Source organism: Periophthalmus magnuspinnatus, chromosome 15 (assembly GCF_009829125.3).
Source record: "Periophthalmus magnuspinnatus isolate fPerMag1 chromosome 15, fPerMag1.2.pri, whole genome shotgun sequence".
Lineage (NCBI taxonomy): Eukaryota > Metazoa > Chordata > Actinopteri > Gobiiformes > Gobiidae > Periophthalmus > Periophthalmus magnuspinnatus.
This window is the reverse complement of record NC_047140.1, coordinates 26,779,625-26,791,881: the sequence shown is the minus strand read 5'-3', so window position 1 is coordinate 26,791,881 and position 12,257 is coordinate 26,779,625. Positions and strand designations below refer to the sequence as shown.

General features: G+C 42.1%; 2 protein-coding genes across 2 annotated transcripts; one reads left to right on the top strand and one right to left on the bottom strand.

Annotated features, from left to right (window-relative positions):
* Positions 1-870: 870 nt before the first annotated feature.
* On the top strand, positions 871-3,047 carry prdm8 (PR domain containing 8). The gene is made up of 4 exons (XM_055227299.1): positions 871-960; positions 1,296-1,512; positions 1,655-1,883; positions 1,951-3,047. The coding sequence occupies exons 1-4, from the start codon at positions 950-952 to the stop codon at positions 2,958-2,960; spliced, it is 1,467 nt and encodes a 488-aa protein (XP_055083274.1). The 5' UTR covers positions 871-949; the 3' UTR covers positions 2,961-3,047.
* Positions 3,048-6,338: 3,291 nt separating this feature from the next.
* Positions 6,339-10,604, bottom strand: gdf10a (growth differentiation factor 10a). Its single transcript, XM_033979324.2, has 3 exons — positions 10,130-10,604; positions 8,079-9,145; positions 6,339-8,001 (listed from the first exon to the last, which is right to left on the bottom strand). Exons 1-3 carry the CDS (start codon positions 10,374-10,376, stop codon positions 7,810-7,812), a joined length of 1,506 nt encoding a protein of 501 aa, XP_033835215.1. The 5' UTR covers positions 10,377-10,604; the 3' UTR covers positions 6,339-7,809.
* Positions 10,605-12,257: the final 1,653 nt, after the last annotated feature.

The following is a 12,257-nucleotide window of genomic DNA, read 5'->3' as shown; positions in this document are numbered from 1 at the left end:
CACCCGAGGAGACAGGCAAAACTCCACTTTAGCAGGCAGGCCACCCCAAATACACACAAATGCACTTGAGGAAAAGGTTTAGGCTTGTGTGTGTTGGTTCACTTTTAAAACTGTGCTCTTATTGGCTTGCCCTAGTGCATAATATGATTTTTGATTTGATGATTATTATTTTGGCAGACTTTCACTGAGTTGTCTTTGTGTGTGTGTGTGTGTGTGTGTGTGTGTGGGTGTGTGTGTGTGTGTGTGTGTGAAAATCTGCAGATCATTATTTTTTACATTCCTCCTCCTCCAGAGAAAAAATACATGTATTCCATTTTACAAGTGGCTCAGTGCCCGACTGACTGAGCCAATAACGAAGCCTTGGTGCAGAATAATGCATTAAACGCTCATTAGTTAAGTAATGAATAATGTATTTGCCCGATGGCACAGACACCCTGCTTCATGTCAAGGCCAGGACCAGTGCTTACCACTAAACCTCAGGTTCATTTACATTACATATCTATATGTAGCAACTGTGTATGCTGTAACATGCAATGAAACACTGCCCTTGGATAAAGGCACAAAACGTGTAATGTGAAGATAAGAAATAAATAATCCAGGTGCGAAGTGTAAAAAGCTTAGTATCAGTAACAGATGAAAGACGCGCCAGCACTTTGTGCCAGAGATGGTCAGGAGCTTTATCTCCTTTCCACTGAACAAACTGAAAGAATCGTAACTCAGACGAAAGGCACTTTGACAAGAAGGTAGATTCATCACGCGCGTGGAGTGAGCGTATGCGCGCGCATTCAAGTCAGTGCGCCACGCTTCAGCGCGCTGTGAGGAGGAGATAAGAGGCAGCGAGAGGAAAAGGACGCCAGTACGCAGCGGTCACTCGGATAAACCTTTGCTGCCTTGCTCAGATTGAAAGCACAAGGACATCTGCACAGAGCAGCCTCTGCTTCCAGCACTTATGTTCACGAGGTAAGACAGACACAGCTGAAAAGTTTACTCAATCAATATCCGTTTTGATTTTGAAAAGGTGCGTAAGTGGCGACGTTAGAATGTGGATTTATTAGCTGCTGCAGCCTGTGCCACTATTGTTTGTTTTTTATAATGATCAAGTTATCAGGACCAGACCCGTGAGTTGCAGCAGATGGGAAGACAAAGGGGGAAACGAAAAACGAAACAAAGCACCATAGCCCTAAAAATTATCCAAGAAAACATCAGTCTGGCCACTAGAGGGAAATAACTTTTATATTTAGCTCGTGTGTTTTTAACTATAACTAAATAATGAACACGTGTTTGGTTTGTTACAGTTTATCTATGGAGCCCACTTTAGTTCCTTCATACGCGTGGTCTGGTGAAAGTAAATCCACGCAGCATCCTTCAGACGTGCACACCAGTGTGGTCGTTACGCGCAGCATCCCATCTGGCACCTGCTTCGGTCCCTGCGTCCTTCAGGGAACTTTCGACAGCATCGCTTTCATAGCGCAGAAGTCCAGCGACACCCGGAACAAGGCTTATATGTTCAGGGTATGATGATTTATAAACTAAGCAGAAGTCATTGTAGGTCTCTTTTATGCAACTTTTATACCAGACATTTGCCAAAAACTTTGGGCAGACGCATAATATCTACTGAATTAAGGGTATTATGCAAACCTTTCTCTCTTAACAGGTGGAGCCCGAGTCTTTGAATAACTCTGCTCTGCTCCTCTCTTGGTTGCGCCTCATCCAAGCCGCGCGTAATGCTGAGGAGAAGAACACAGAGGCCTTTCTGAAAGCAGGACAACTTCACATACGTATCACGCGGGAGGTCCGATCTGAAGAAGAGCTGCTGATGTGGTACGACGAGGAACTGTGTCACCTGCTGGGATTCACAGAGTTGAGGAGAGAGATTTCTCAAGGTAAAGAAAAGGTTTTGTGTCTGCAGCGTTATTGGTATCAACAGTGTCTCACCTTTTTTTCTTGCAGACTTCAAGTGTGCCAGATGCAGCCAGGTGTTCAAACACGAATATCCCTTCCTGGCCCACTGCCGTTTCCTGTGCACCCAAATGAAGGCTGATACCTGGAGCCAGGAACACACTAAACACAAAGAAGCGCATAGCATCAGTAAAAGGCAACACAAAGTGACCGACTTTCACAACATCGCCAGGGATTTGGAGCAGAAAAACAAATTGGATGCGGCTGTGGACGTTTCACCAAAGAAAAGAAAGTATGAGGATACACTTTATCATAAAAGCAGAAAAGCAGTTTTGTTGGAGAAAACAAATATTTCAAATGATGTTCACATCACAACATACGAGGAAGTGGGAGGTTCAAGCACGAATTTGAAAGAAAAGGCTGATAAAAGTGGATGTAAAAAAGACGAACTCGATATAAAGATGAGCGCACAGTTGGAAACAGGGGAAAGCTCCAACAGCAGCGCATTTACACTGATTTCGTCCAATACCCAAGGAGAATTGAAAAGCGCTTTTTGCAAACCTCTTAAAAGGACGTCACCTCTCAATACTGCACCAACAGCGCCCTCTAGTTGTGTCGAGGAGATGGCGGATGCCATGGCATCCTCCAGAGTCTTGATGGGATACAACTTGATGGCGTCCAGTGTCTTAAACACAGAAATGCACTCGTCTTTATCCTCTGCGGTCACACTGAACAGTGCGTTTCATTACGCACCTGAGCACTGGTCCCGGAGCATAGGAGTACACCTCCACTCCAAGTCTTCCCCATCGTCTTCTCTCACCACTCTTCCTCCCTCTTTCACTTCTTTCGGCGTTTCGGTGCAAAATTGGTGCGCCAAGTGCAATTTATCCTTCCGCATGACCTCTGACCTCGTGTTTCACATGCGCTCACACCATAAGAAGGAATTTGCCGCGGAATCTCAAGTGAGAAGAAGGAGAGAGGACAAACTCACCTGTCCCATCTGTCACGAATTCTTTCGGGAAAGACATCACCTGTCTAGACACATGACCTCCCATAACTGACCACGCACCATGGACATGGACATTATTTATTCATTATTTAATCCTGCTCAAGTAAAAAAAGTGAATGTAGTCTCTCCACTAGGGGGCGATAAAGGTACGTGTACTGTTCTTTGAGTGAATGTGCCTTATGGAAATGTGATTGTGGTAAATATAGATCCATGTGTTTATCACTTAATATCACGTTTCATTTTAAACGTATTTGTAAAAAAAAAAAAAAGTTTGTTTTTGCACATTCAAATTTAAACAAAATACAAAACGAAAGGCCTTTTGTGAGTTCTTGGGCTCAGTCTGTTCATTTATTGAATTGTCTTTACTCTTCTGCTAAGGCTCTTTGTCCCCACTTTTAGTCATAGCTTTATTTTGTACAAAACAATAAATACATTTAATGGAAATGTTATTGTTATTTATTTAATATAACTTTTCTGATGGAGGTAGTACTTGTCTCAATGTTATTTCTTTGCTTGGAATGTTCCACAGTGTAGCATTAAAGTTATATATCTGCATGGGGAGATGCCACCTGGTCAAGTTACAAGTCAGATCTGTGGAGAGGCGGGCCTGCAGTAACAATGTAGGTCTAACAAAACACTCAAACAAATGCTAAATATTTGTTAAATGCCAGGCATGACCTTCACCAGAAAAGTTACAAAGTGCACCTTTAATTGAACGATAAATGAAAAGTCTTAATATATTCTGATAAACATTAGTTTGGTGATCCTGTACAGAGCCCACTTCTTCTGCTTCTCACTTCATTTGAGTCCTACTAAAGCGCCAAGCTTGTGGCTTAATTAGTTCAGTCTTGGGGCAGATAAATAGCTCTTTCTGTTGCAGGTAATGAGGCAGGAGAAGCAAAGGTTCATGCGAAAGTCAAGTCTCCGCATCTTGAGATCTGCAAAAATAAGGACACGTGATAGGTAAAATTATGATTTATTCTATGCTGAAGGTAGTGTATGGTTTTAGTTTTACAGTTCTTTTCTTGGTTTGGTCTGCAGTGGCAATAGGCTTGAAATAGACATCCAGTCTTCAAAACACCTGAAGAACACGCTGCTATACTTTGACCATATTGTTGCAGAGGGAGTAGATATAGATTGTGTTCAGCTAAAGCAGAGTTAAAGCTTTATACGTAACATTCATTAAATATTGTAATTTCATAACTAACAATAACAAGCATGTTTTCTCATGTTTTAAGTTTAAATTACATTAATGGCTGATTTTGTAGCATGCTGCTGCTTCATTGTAACTCTGCATATAATGGTGGTATTATTTTATCAGACTCACTTTGAGGAAAAAAAGCTATTCTAGCCTGCACACTAAGGACCCTCTGTTGCCCAATAATGGCTCTACTGCTGCCCATTAATTGAACAGTCATTTTGTGGAAAAACAAATATTATTCTTGGTTCCTTACTTGACTCATTGGTTTTGGTTTCGGCTCCTTTAGAAAATGAGCCGAGACCGCTGTGGTTTTGCTGCCTGGAATAGACTATTGTGAATAGGCTAGTGAAATGTGCTTAAGGTGGCAAGGATGGTGTGGGTACAGAGGACTGTGGCTTCACTGTGGAGATGCAATACCTGTATACTATTCAAATATGTATAGGATATGCATTGCTGGTTAGCGTTAATAATAATAAAAAAGTATGTCACAATGCATAAAATGATAGTGTAGGTCACAATTTTGATTTCATTACATTACACATTCTCATAGCTTTATATTGTCTTGAGGTAGCGCACAACTTATTGCTATTGGTGGTGGTTTTCAGATCCTACAACGCGATGACGTCATACTACAGATTTTCCTATTCATTACACTGTACCTCGCCATGAAATATCCAAAATGTAAAGTCGCAAATGTTGAACCTGATCATTTCTATTAGTGACTCCACCCAAGAGCTCACTGTATTACATTTGCATTTAAACAAAGATTATTTTAACTGCCCCCATCTGTCCACCAGGTTTTGCGAGTTATTACATTGTATTTTGCCATGAAATACCATAAAGCCAAATTAAAAAATGCTGAACCTGATTATTTCTATTTTTGAATTGACCAAAGAACTCAGCAACTTTTTATTTTAGCTGCCCCCATCTGTATTAGATATTATTCGTCATCTGAAACACAGCTGCAGTTCTTTAAATAATAGAATATCCTCTGCAAAATATCCTGTGTTTTTACATAAAAATCTTATTGCACCTTCAGTGTACTTCAGACCTCTACAAATGTTTTCTTGTATTCGTTTATCAGTTCATATTTCAGTCTTCTCTTAATGCTCCTGGAGTTGTTTACAATACAATGTGCATTCTGAACAGTCATATTTTTATTCCTAATTTGATCCCAATAGTTGTTTGTTTTTTTTCCAAAATTGTGTAGCTATATTAAGAATGTAGTAAATATATTTTTCTTTTGACACTTCATACTTCATTGTGATTGGTTAAATGCATTTGTCACTCAGAGTATGTGTGTATTAATAAACAAAGAAGCAATGAATTCTAAATTGGCAGAAAGTCACAGGTGCAGATTACAGTTCAATTTCATAAAACCATGTAGCCCACGTTTACAATCAAGTAAGGAATAAAATTATACCCGGAGAGACTAGAAATATGATTAAGCCTCTTGTGACCTATTCTCTCTCTTATGGGTTTAATCTTGCAATGCTTGTTTCATCGGATTACAAATTTACTAAAACTATTGTTTCTCAATTTTACGATAATCTTGATTAACACCAGGAAACCACGCATTAACCCTTTACTGACCTTAGCTTGCAGTATTGTTAAAGGTCCTACATGATGCAAAATTGACCCTTTTGAGCTTTAAATCATGTTATAATGTTGTTTCCTCCTCAAAAACATATCTGGAGTGGTGTTTTATTTCACTCACACATGCTCTGTTCCACCTTGTGATGTCATGTAGTAGTAGGTAGTTTTCAAGTTTACAGCTACCGTTTTACCTTTTGTTCAGGAAAGGTTGGCAATTCCAGGGCTGAAATGATCCAAATGATTCGAGTGAAGGTGTGTGGAGCTTAAAAACACAGTGGAGGACTTCCTGTTTTACTACATGACATCACAAGGTGGAACAAAGTGCTTTACATTTGAAAGAAGAACTTAGCCTATATATGCAGGATTTGTGTGTTAAACATGTGTGAATGAAACAAAAAAAACAAAAAAAACTCCTGGTATGTTTGTGATGAGGAAACAACATTATAACGTAAATCAGAAAATAGCGTAACATAGGCCCTTTAAGCGTGAGTATTTTAAATATATAATCATGAAGGAATGTCTGTGAAATATTTTATTCCAACCATTTTAATGTTATATTCTCAGTGTTAACATTTGGCTTTTATGACTATTTTTTATTAAACATCTGCAGTGGTGTATTAAATGTAATCCCCCCTGGGTCATGATTCTAGTCCAGATCACCACATTTTAGAGCCCGTCTAATAGCTACACAGTCAACTGCACACAGCCCAGTATTATACACGCATGTCTATACATTACTGCATTTTTTTAAGAAGTGGTTTCCAGCAGTCCTATCGTCATTGAGACAAATTTACTGTCCAGTGTTTTGTACAGACATCAAAGCATGCGTTGTTACAAACAGATGTGGTGCTACGGGGCCCGACTGCGACTCCAGGCTAAAAACTCCAAACTAACTAAGGTTAATGATACAAAGGTGCACTGTCATTTTGTTTTCATCCTCCACTTGACTGAAACCATGAATTAGATCTTTCCCTAAACATCCGTGTTAAAAGGCCATTGAAGGGAGCATCCTGCACTTGAGATGTTTAACTGTGGGTCGTAGGCACCGACAAAGAGGAAGTGCATTGTGTTTTGAAGTTGAAGTGGCTCTTGTCTAATTGGCGCATGAGTCTGCTTCCTTGTGCCACCATTAATCCGGTGCGGCCACATCGCTCGCCGGACAAGAGTCTTTGGTGTGGGGTGGTAATGGCTTCAAGGAGCTTCAGAGGAATGCTGGGTATCTTTGAGTGGGACTTTCCTGCCTTTGTACGTTTAGTGTTTTAAAAGGTTCAAACTGTTAACATAGCACAAATATTGACTCAACAACAATCTTAAAAATGTATGGAATTAAATTATTTTATTCTAACGCAAAGACACACATTCTTTTATAATTTAAGAAACACATTTATAAAATATAGTCTAATATAACACAGAGTAACACAAAACTTGTAACAGAACCTACAAAGCCTGACACAACTATGTCAAGTTTCACATTTAAAATAGAAAAATATTTCTGTTTGGCTTTCAACACATTATAAGGACACATAAATGAAAGCCAGATGAATACTTCCTTTTTACGTACACAACACAAGACTCTTAAATAACCCCAGTCTTGCAAGCACATTACAATGGCATGTATGTACAATCCGGCCTATAATTAACTTTAGATTAACTACAGCTGTACACAGTATGTAACAATGTAATATATGCAGTCATGTGTGAATGACTGCTGAGCTGCCCGATGACACACTGATAAAGTCTTTCATTTATAGTTTTTGTGTCCTAAGACAACATGAGTTTGAACCCACTGTGAGCTGTTTTTGAACACTAGATCAAAGGGAAAAGCCCTTAAATGTTGCTGTTCATGCAATTTCCAATATCGCCAGAATCAAAACAACTGCTCTGAGCCACATGTATTCCTGAGCCTGGTCCTGTCGCTGAGACAGACCCCAGACAATGAGTCTCTCCAGGTTTGCTGCCATGAGAACAACAAGGTGGAAGTAATTTCTCTAGAGTCTATAGTTGGTTCCTCAAGGAAAAACATGCCCAGTTACTTCACAAAACCGCTGTAAACCACAGGTTCAGATCTGTCTCTTTTTCCTCTTCAGTTGTTCTGGTCCTACTCCTATCTGCAGGAGCAGGACTGGACTGACATATTGGGATAGACTTTAAGCACTGGGTTGTTGGCTTCGTCCTGGTACAGCACAGGCAGTGGGCTCATCTTTTCTGGGACACAGCAGGGTTCAGGGATCCCAGGAATAATTCCAACAGCTCGCACAATGCTTTGTATGGTGGCATGGTTAGAAGGCCTGGTAACCTGCAAAAAATAAATTTAGTTTAGGAGTAGATATTTACCTCAAATAATATAAAATATAGTACAACCTATTGTCCTACCTTAGGTATTGGAAATCCGCAGGTACCGGCACAGTAGTAGGCTTCAAATGCCTTGGGTGCAATGACCCATTCACTCCAGCCAATATCTGCAAAATCCACTCTTAGATTTCTTCTAGAACAGGTCCTTTCCTGGCTCTCACTAGATTGCCTCCGCCGAGCTTTACGCATTGTCTTTTCATCAAAACTCAGAAGTGGAGATTCTTGAGTTGAACTGCCTTTGTGCTTCTTGTCACTGTTCCTCCTCTCATCCCTTCGTCCAGGGCTGTGTTTTGTGGACTCTTCATTGTGAAATCTTACTGAGGACTTTTCTGCCTCTCTAAACAACTCTCCATCTTTACTCTGCTTCATCACCTTATCCTTTGGGTTTATCTTTTTCATCTGTTTCTCTCCTGGTTTGAGTTTTAGACCAAGATACCAAGAACTTTCCAGCATGTCCTCCTTCCTGTACCCATCAGGACTGTAGTTGATGCCTGGTAGCTCGTTGTCCTGGATGAGGGCTCTCCGCACTCGTTCTGGAGCCGTGTTAGGTTTGTGTTGTGAGGAAAGAGAGGGGTCCCCGGTCTCTATAGCGGGGTCGTATCTCTGAAGACTTGCAGCAACACTGTTAGGCTCTTCAAGTGCCTGATCATCAGCATAGATCAAAAAGTAAGGCAGACTGCCTGTGGAGAGCACCTCTGCAGGACTCCTGTGGTACTGCGACCCCACGTCCATCTCCAGTGATAGCAGGAGATGACCCCTGTCCCGTGCCTCCTTTATGACCTGGGTCAGATCTTTCATCTGCCACACCCCTCTCCTGTGGGGGTGGAAGGTTACGTTGCCTAGGAGTGACCCTATTGACCCCGAGTCAACCTCTGACCCAGAGGAGACAGAGCGAAGGAGCAGGCTGACGGACATGGCTGAGTGGACGGCTGGAGAATGACATAAAGAGCTCTTGAAGCGTTTACAGAACCAGGGCTTATGAGGCGGGCGCCGCTCCAGCAGGAAGTGAAATGTAACCGAGAGGATGACCTCAGAGTCCTGCAGGGTCGTGAGGTTTAACCTGTACACCGTCCTTTGATCAGAGGGCTCTGCAAGGACAATAAATCAGTCAGTGTCAGGTGAACAACACACAAAGGCAGTGCATTTATCAGTTTTTTCATTTTCTATGAACTTTATGTCAAAAAGTCCTTTCTAACTAGGATAAAGATGATGTGTATCTATGCCCCTTGTGCTGACTAAAGTCCAACAGTACCCATACATTGAGGTCCCTATGGGATTTAGTAGTCCGGGGCAAAGAAGGAAGCTGTGTAATCATGATATTAATTTCTACAACAGAGTTATTGTCCATTGTGCAAGAATGGAGCGGAAGGCAACTCTTATAGGCTACAGTATTAACCCTTTATTCAGACTGCATATGGAATAGCTTAGTTTAGTTTAAGCTTTCTCTTAAATCTAATACAACCATCACTTTCTTCCCATACACCAAGACATTATCAACTGTTTGCACAGATCTTACATTGTTGTGAAAGTACTTTACATCTCGACTTGGATTACACCCCGCCTCTCCAGTACAAATACACGCGTGTTATGATATGACATTTGAGAACTTTGTGGGATATATAAATGCCTATGGGTTGTGTTTTTAAAAACAGCATCAGACAGAGAGAGGCGGCTGCGACGTAAGCCCTCTGACTCCAGGACGCAGAGTCACACATGTCCCGTAGCCACAACAGGACAGTGGATGCTGTGACAGAGACAGTGGCTCTTTGGAGCGCAGGTCCTTAACACCACTGTGGTTTTTATAAAAGCAGATTGGCATCGCTCACGGACAGTCGCGTGCATTCTTACCCCCTGTCTGTCTGGTGTATTTGCTCGGATATCACGCAGATGGAGCACAGCTGCAGCAACACACACTGTGCCACAGGCGTCCTAAAATCATACGCGCTCTCCGACAGTTCTAAACTGTTATTCTTATTTAGAACATGCCTCAGCAATGAGTGATGCACATTTATAGCCTTGTATGATGGCAGAGACCTAGGTGGTTCAAACATTAAGTTCGTTCAACAGTTCACCTGGTGTGACTCTGAAGCTCCTCACAGTGTTCCCCTCCCTGAGTCGGCTCTCCCTGCTGCTCTTCTCGTACAGTTTGAACATGTGTTGTGAGAGCGTGTCCTCCTGCCCCATGTTGTCTGAAAAGTAATCCAACGGGGAATGTGCGCCCCGTCTCTCCTGCGCGCCCCCAGATCCCACTTTACCCGCGCGGTGCGCCACAGCACCCAAGAAGCTTCCCCACACCAGGAACAGGTGCGCGAAAATCATCGTGAAAAACGGTAAAATCCAAATCTGTCAGTGTGCAAAAAAAACTATCCGGAGAAGATTTCTGGGTTGCGCGCAAACGTAAAAGATGCTGTTTTACGCAGGTTCCAGTTTGTGACACTCCAGCGGCATGTGACTGAAGTCGTTCTGTCGAGGCAACAGTTGGAGCAGTTACTTTTACATGTGCGACTGTGAGCGCCAGGAGCTCAGAGAAGCTGGAGAGAGCCGCTGACGTATGTTCCTGCTCACAGCCAACGAGGTCTCAGTGGAGCGCAGCCACGAGCACAGGTCAGCGCGCACGAGCCCCCTCCCTCCTCGCGCTCCCGGCGATGATACAGTTAATGATGATGCGGGCAAGAAAAAGGCGGAAAATTAAGTGAGAAGTACGTTGATATTGGTCAAAAGGGGGTTTATAGAACGAAATGAATTTTAATACAGACTTAGAAACACCTCAGTCTTTCCAGTTCATTACATAACTTCCAGTAAGTGTTTTTGACATGGCTTCAATCACACATAATTAGCCAAGAAACACCATATGTAATAGTTTGCACAACCACCCAAGGGCTATTGTTAGGGACGTTTTTTTTAGAGCATTTGAAACATTTTGTCACCTACACGTTTAAGAAGAGAAAAGGGGGTTGTGTGCAAAAGTGCATAATGCCAGGTAAAAAGTATGGCATCAGATGAAGCCACTGTTTTAACCCAGTCTGTAGTTGTGAGTGCCTGTGTCCCCACTGGGCGTTGTTTGGAGTGTCTCTGATGTCTACAGCCCTTTACCAACAATGCTTGTTTTGTGGAAGTGGTGGTCTCCAGCAGAGAAGTTGTAACTAGCTGGGCCTCTCGGGTCACTTTTGGCTCCTCTGCGCACACACAGCCCTCTCTCTTTCTCTTTCACATGAACATGCCACATACATGCATGAGCGGCCCGACATACAGAGGCAGCTCGTTTTCTATCCCTCCAGGGCCCCTCTTTCTCATGTGTACCTTTGCAGTGACAGGTCTTAAATCTGGACTGTTGTGTGTGTGTGTCACAGGAGACATGGTTTCTAGTGAATGGGAAGTTAAATTGTTCCAACAGTCACTTATGGACCAAATAGGCTAGTAATGACTGACCAGGTATTGTAAGTTTGAGCATTGGTCTGACCCTCTTCCAAAAACAAAAACCCTTACAAATAATTAGGATACTTAAAGTCAAAATGTGTAAAACAAGACTAAAGAACAAAGGTGAAAAGATAAATTATTTACGATAAATGTTGTCAATAATTAGCCCGTTGGAAAGCTCTGTCTTTTGTTACTTTCATACCATTCAAACGTCTTTGTCAGCAGGGCAGCACAGAAGTGTCCCCCCGCTGTTCTTTTTATGGCTAAAGGAATTAGACACAGATTGTATTTTATGCAGTGTTTATAATTGTGATGTTTTTTTACTGGTACTGGATATTTGCATACTGAGGACAAATAAGACAGATTTCTGTTGATCTCTGGAGGATGGTCACATAAAATGACCCCCATCTGGTTATGTAGGTCAGTGTGAGATTATACCACTGTAATGACATCTGTAATAAAGCCTCTGCTGTTGGGGAAAGCCTTATCAGTACAAAGACACATTACACTCACATTGTTTTGCATGTCACTTTAAATTATTTTATTTAGTTACTAATGTTATTGTCCATCCATCCATTTTCTTCTGCTTATCTGGGGCCGGGTCGGGGGGGCAGCAGTCTAAGCAGGGACTCCAAGAATTTCTCTCACCCGAGACACTTCCTCCAACTCCTCCATTGGGACCCCTAGGCATTCCCAGGTCAGCCGAGAGACGTAGATACTCCAGCGTGTCCTAGATCTTCCCCGGGGCCTCCTTCTGGTGGGACATGCTTGGAACTCCTCCCC

Bases quoted from the DNA above. Each gene is read 5' to 3' on its own strand.
- prdm8 (XM_055227299.1), top strand. The intron at 1,513-1,654 runs GTATGATGATTT...CTCTCTTAACAG, and splicing joins ACAAGGCTTATATGTTCAGG to GTGGAGCCCGAGTCTTTGAA. The intron at 1,884-1,950 runs GTAAAGAAAAGG...TTTTTCTTGCAG, and splicing joins GAGGAGAGAGATTTCTCAAG to ACTTCAAGTGTGCCAGATGC.
- gdf10a (XM_033979324.2), bottom strand. From the start codon at position 10,376: ATGATTTTCGCGCACCTGTTCCTGGTGTGGGGAAGCTTCTTGGGTGCT. The intron at 9,146-10,129 runs GTGAACTGTTGA...TTGTCCTTGCAG, and splicing joins GAGCTTCAGAGTCACACCAG to AGCCCTCTGATCAAAGGACG. The intron at 8,002-8,078 runs GTAGGACAATAG...TATTTTTTGCAG, and splicing joins GCGGATTTCCAATACCTAAG to GTTACCAGGCCTTCTAACCA.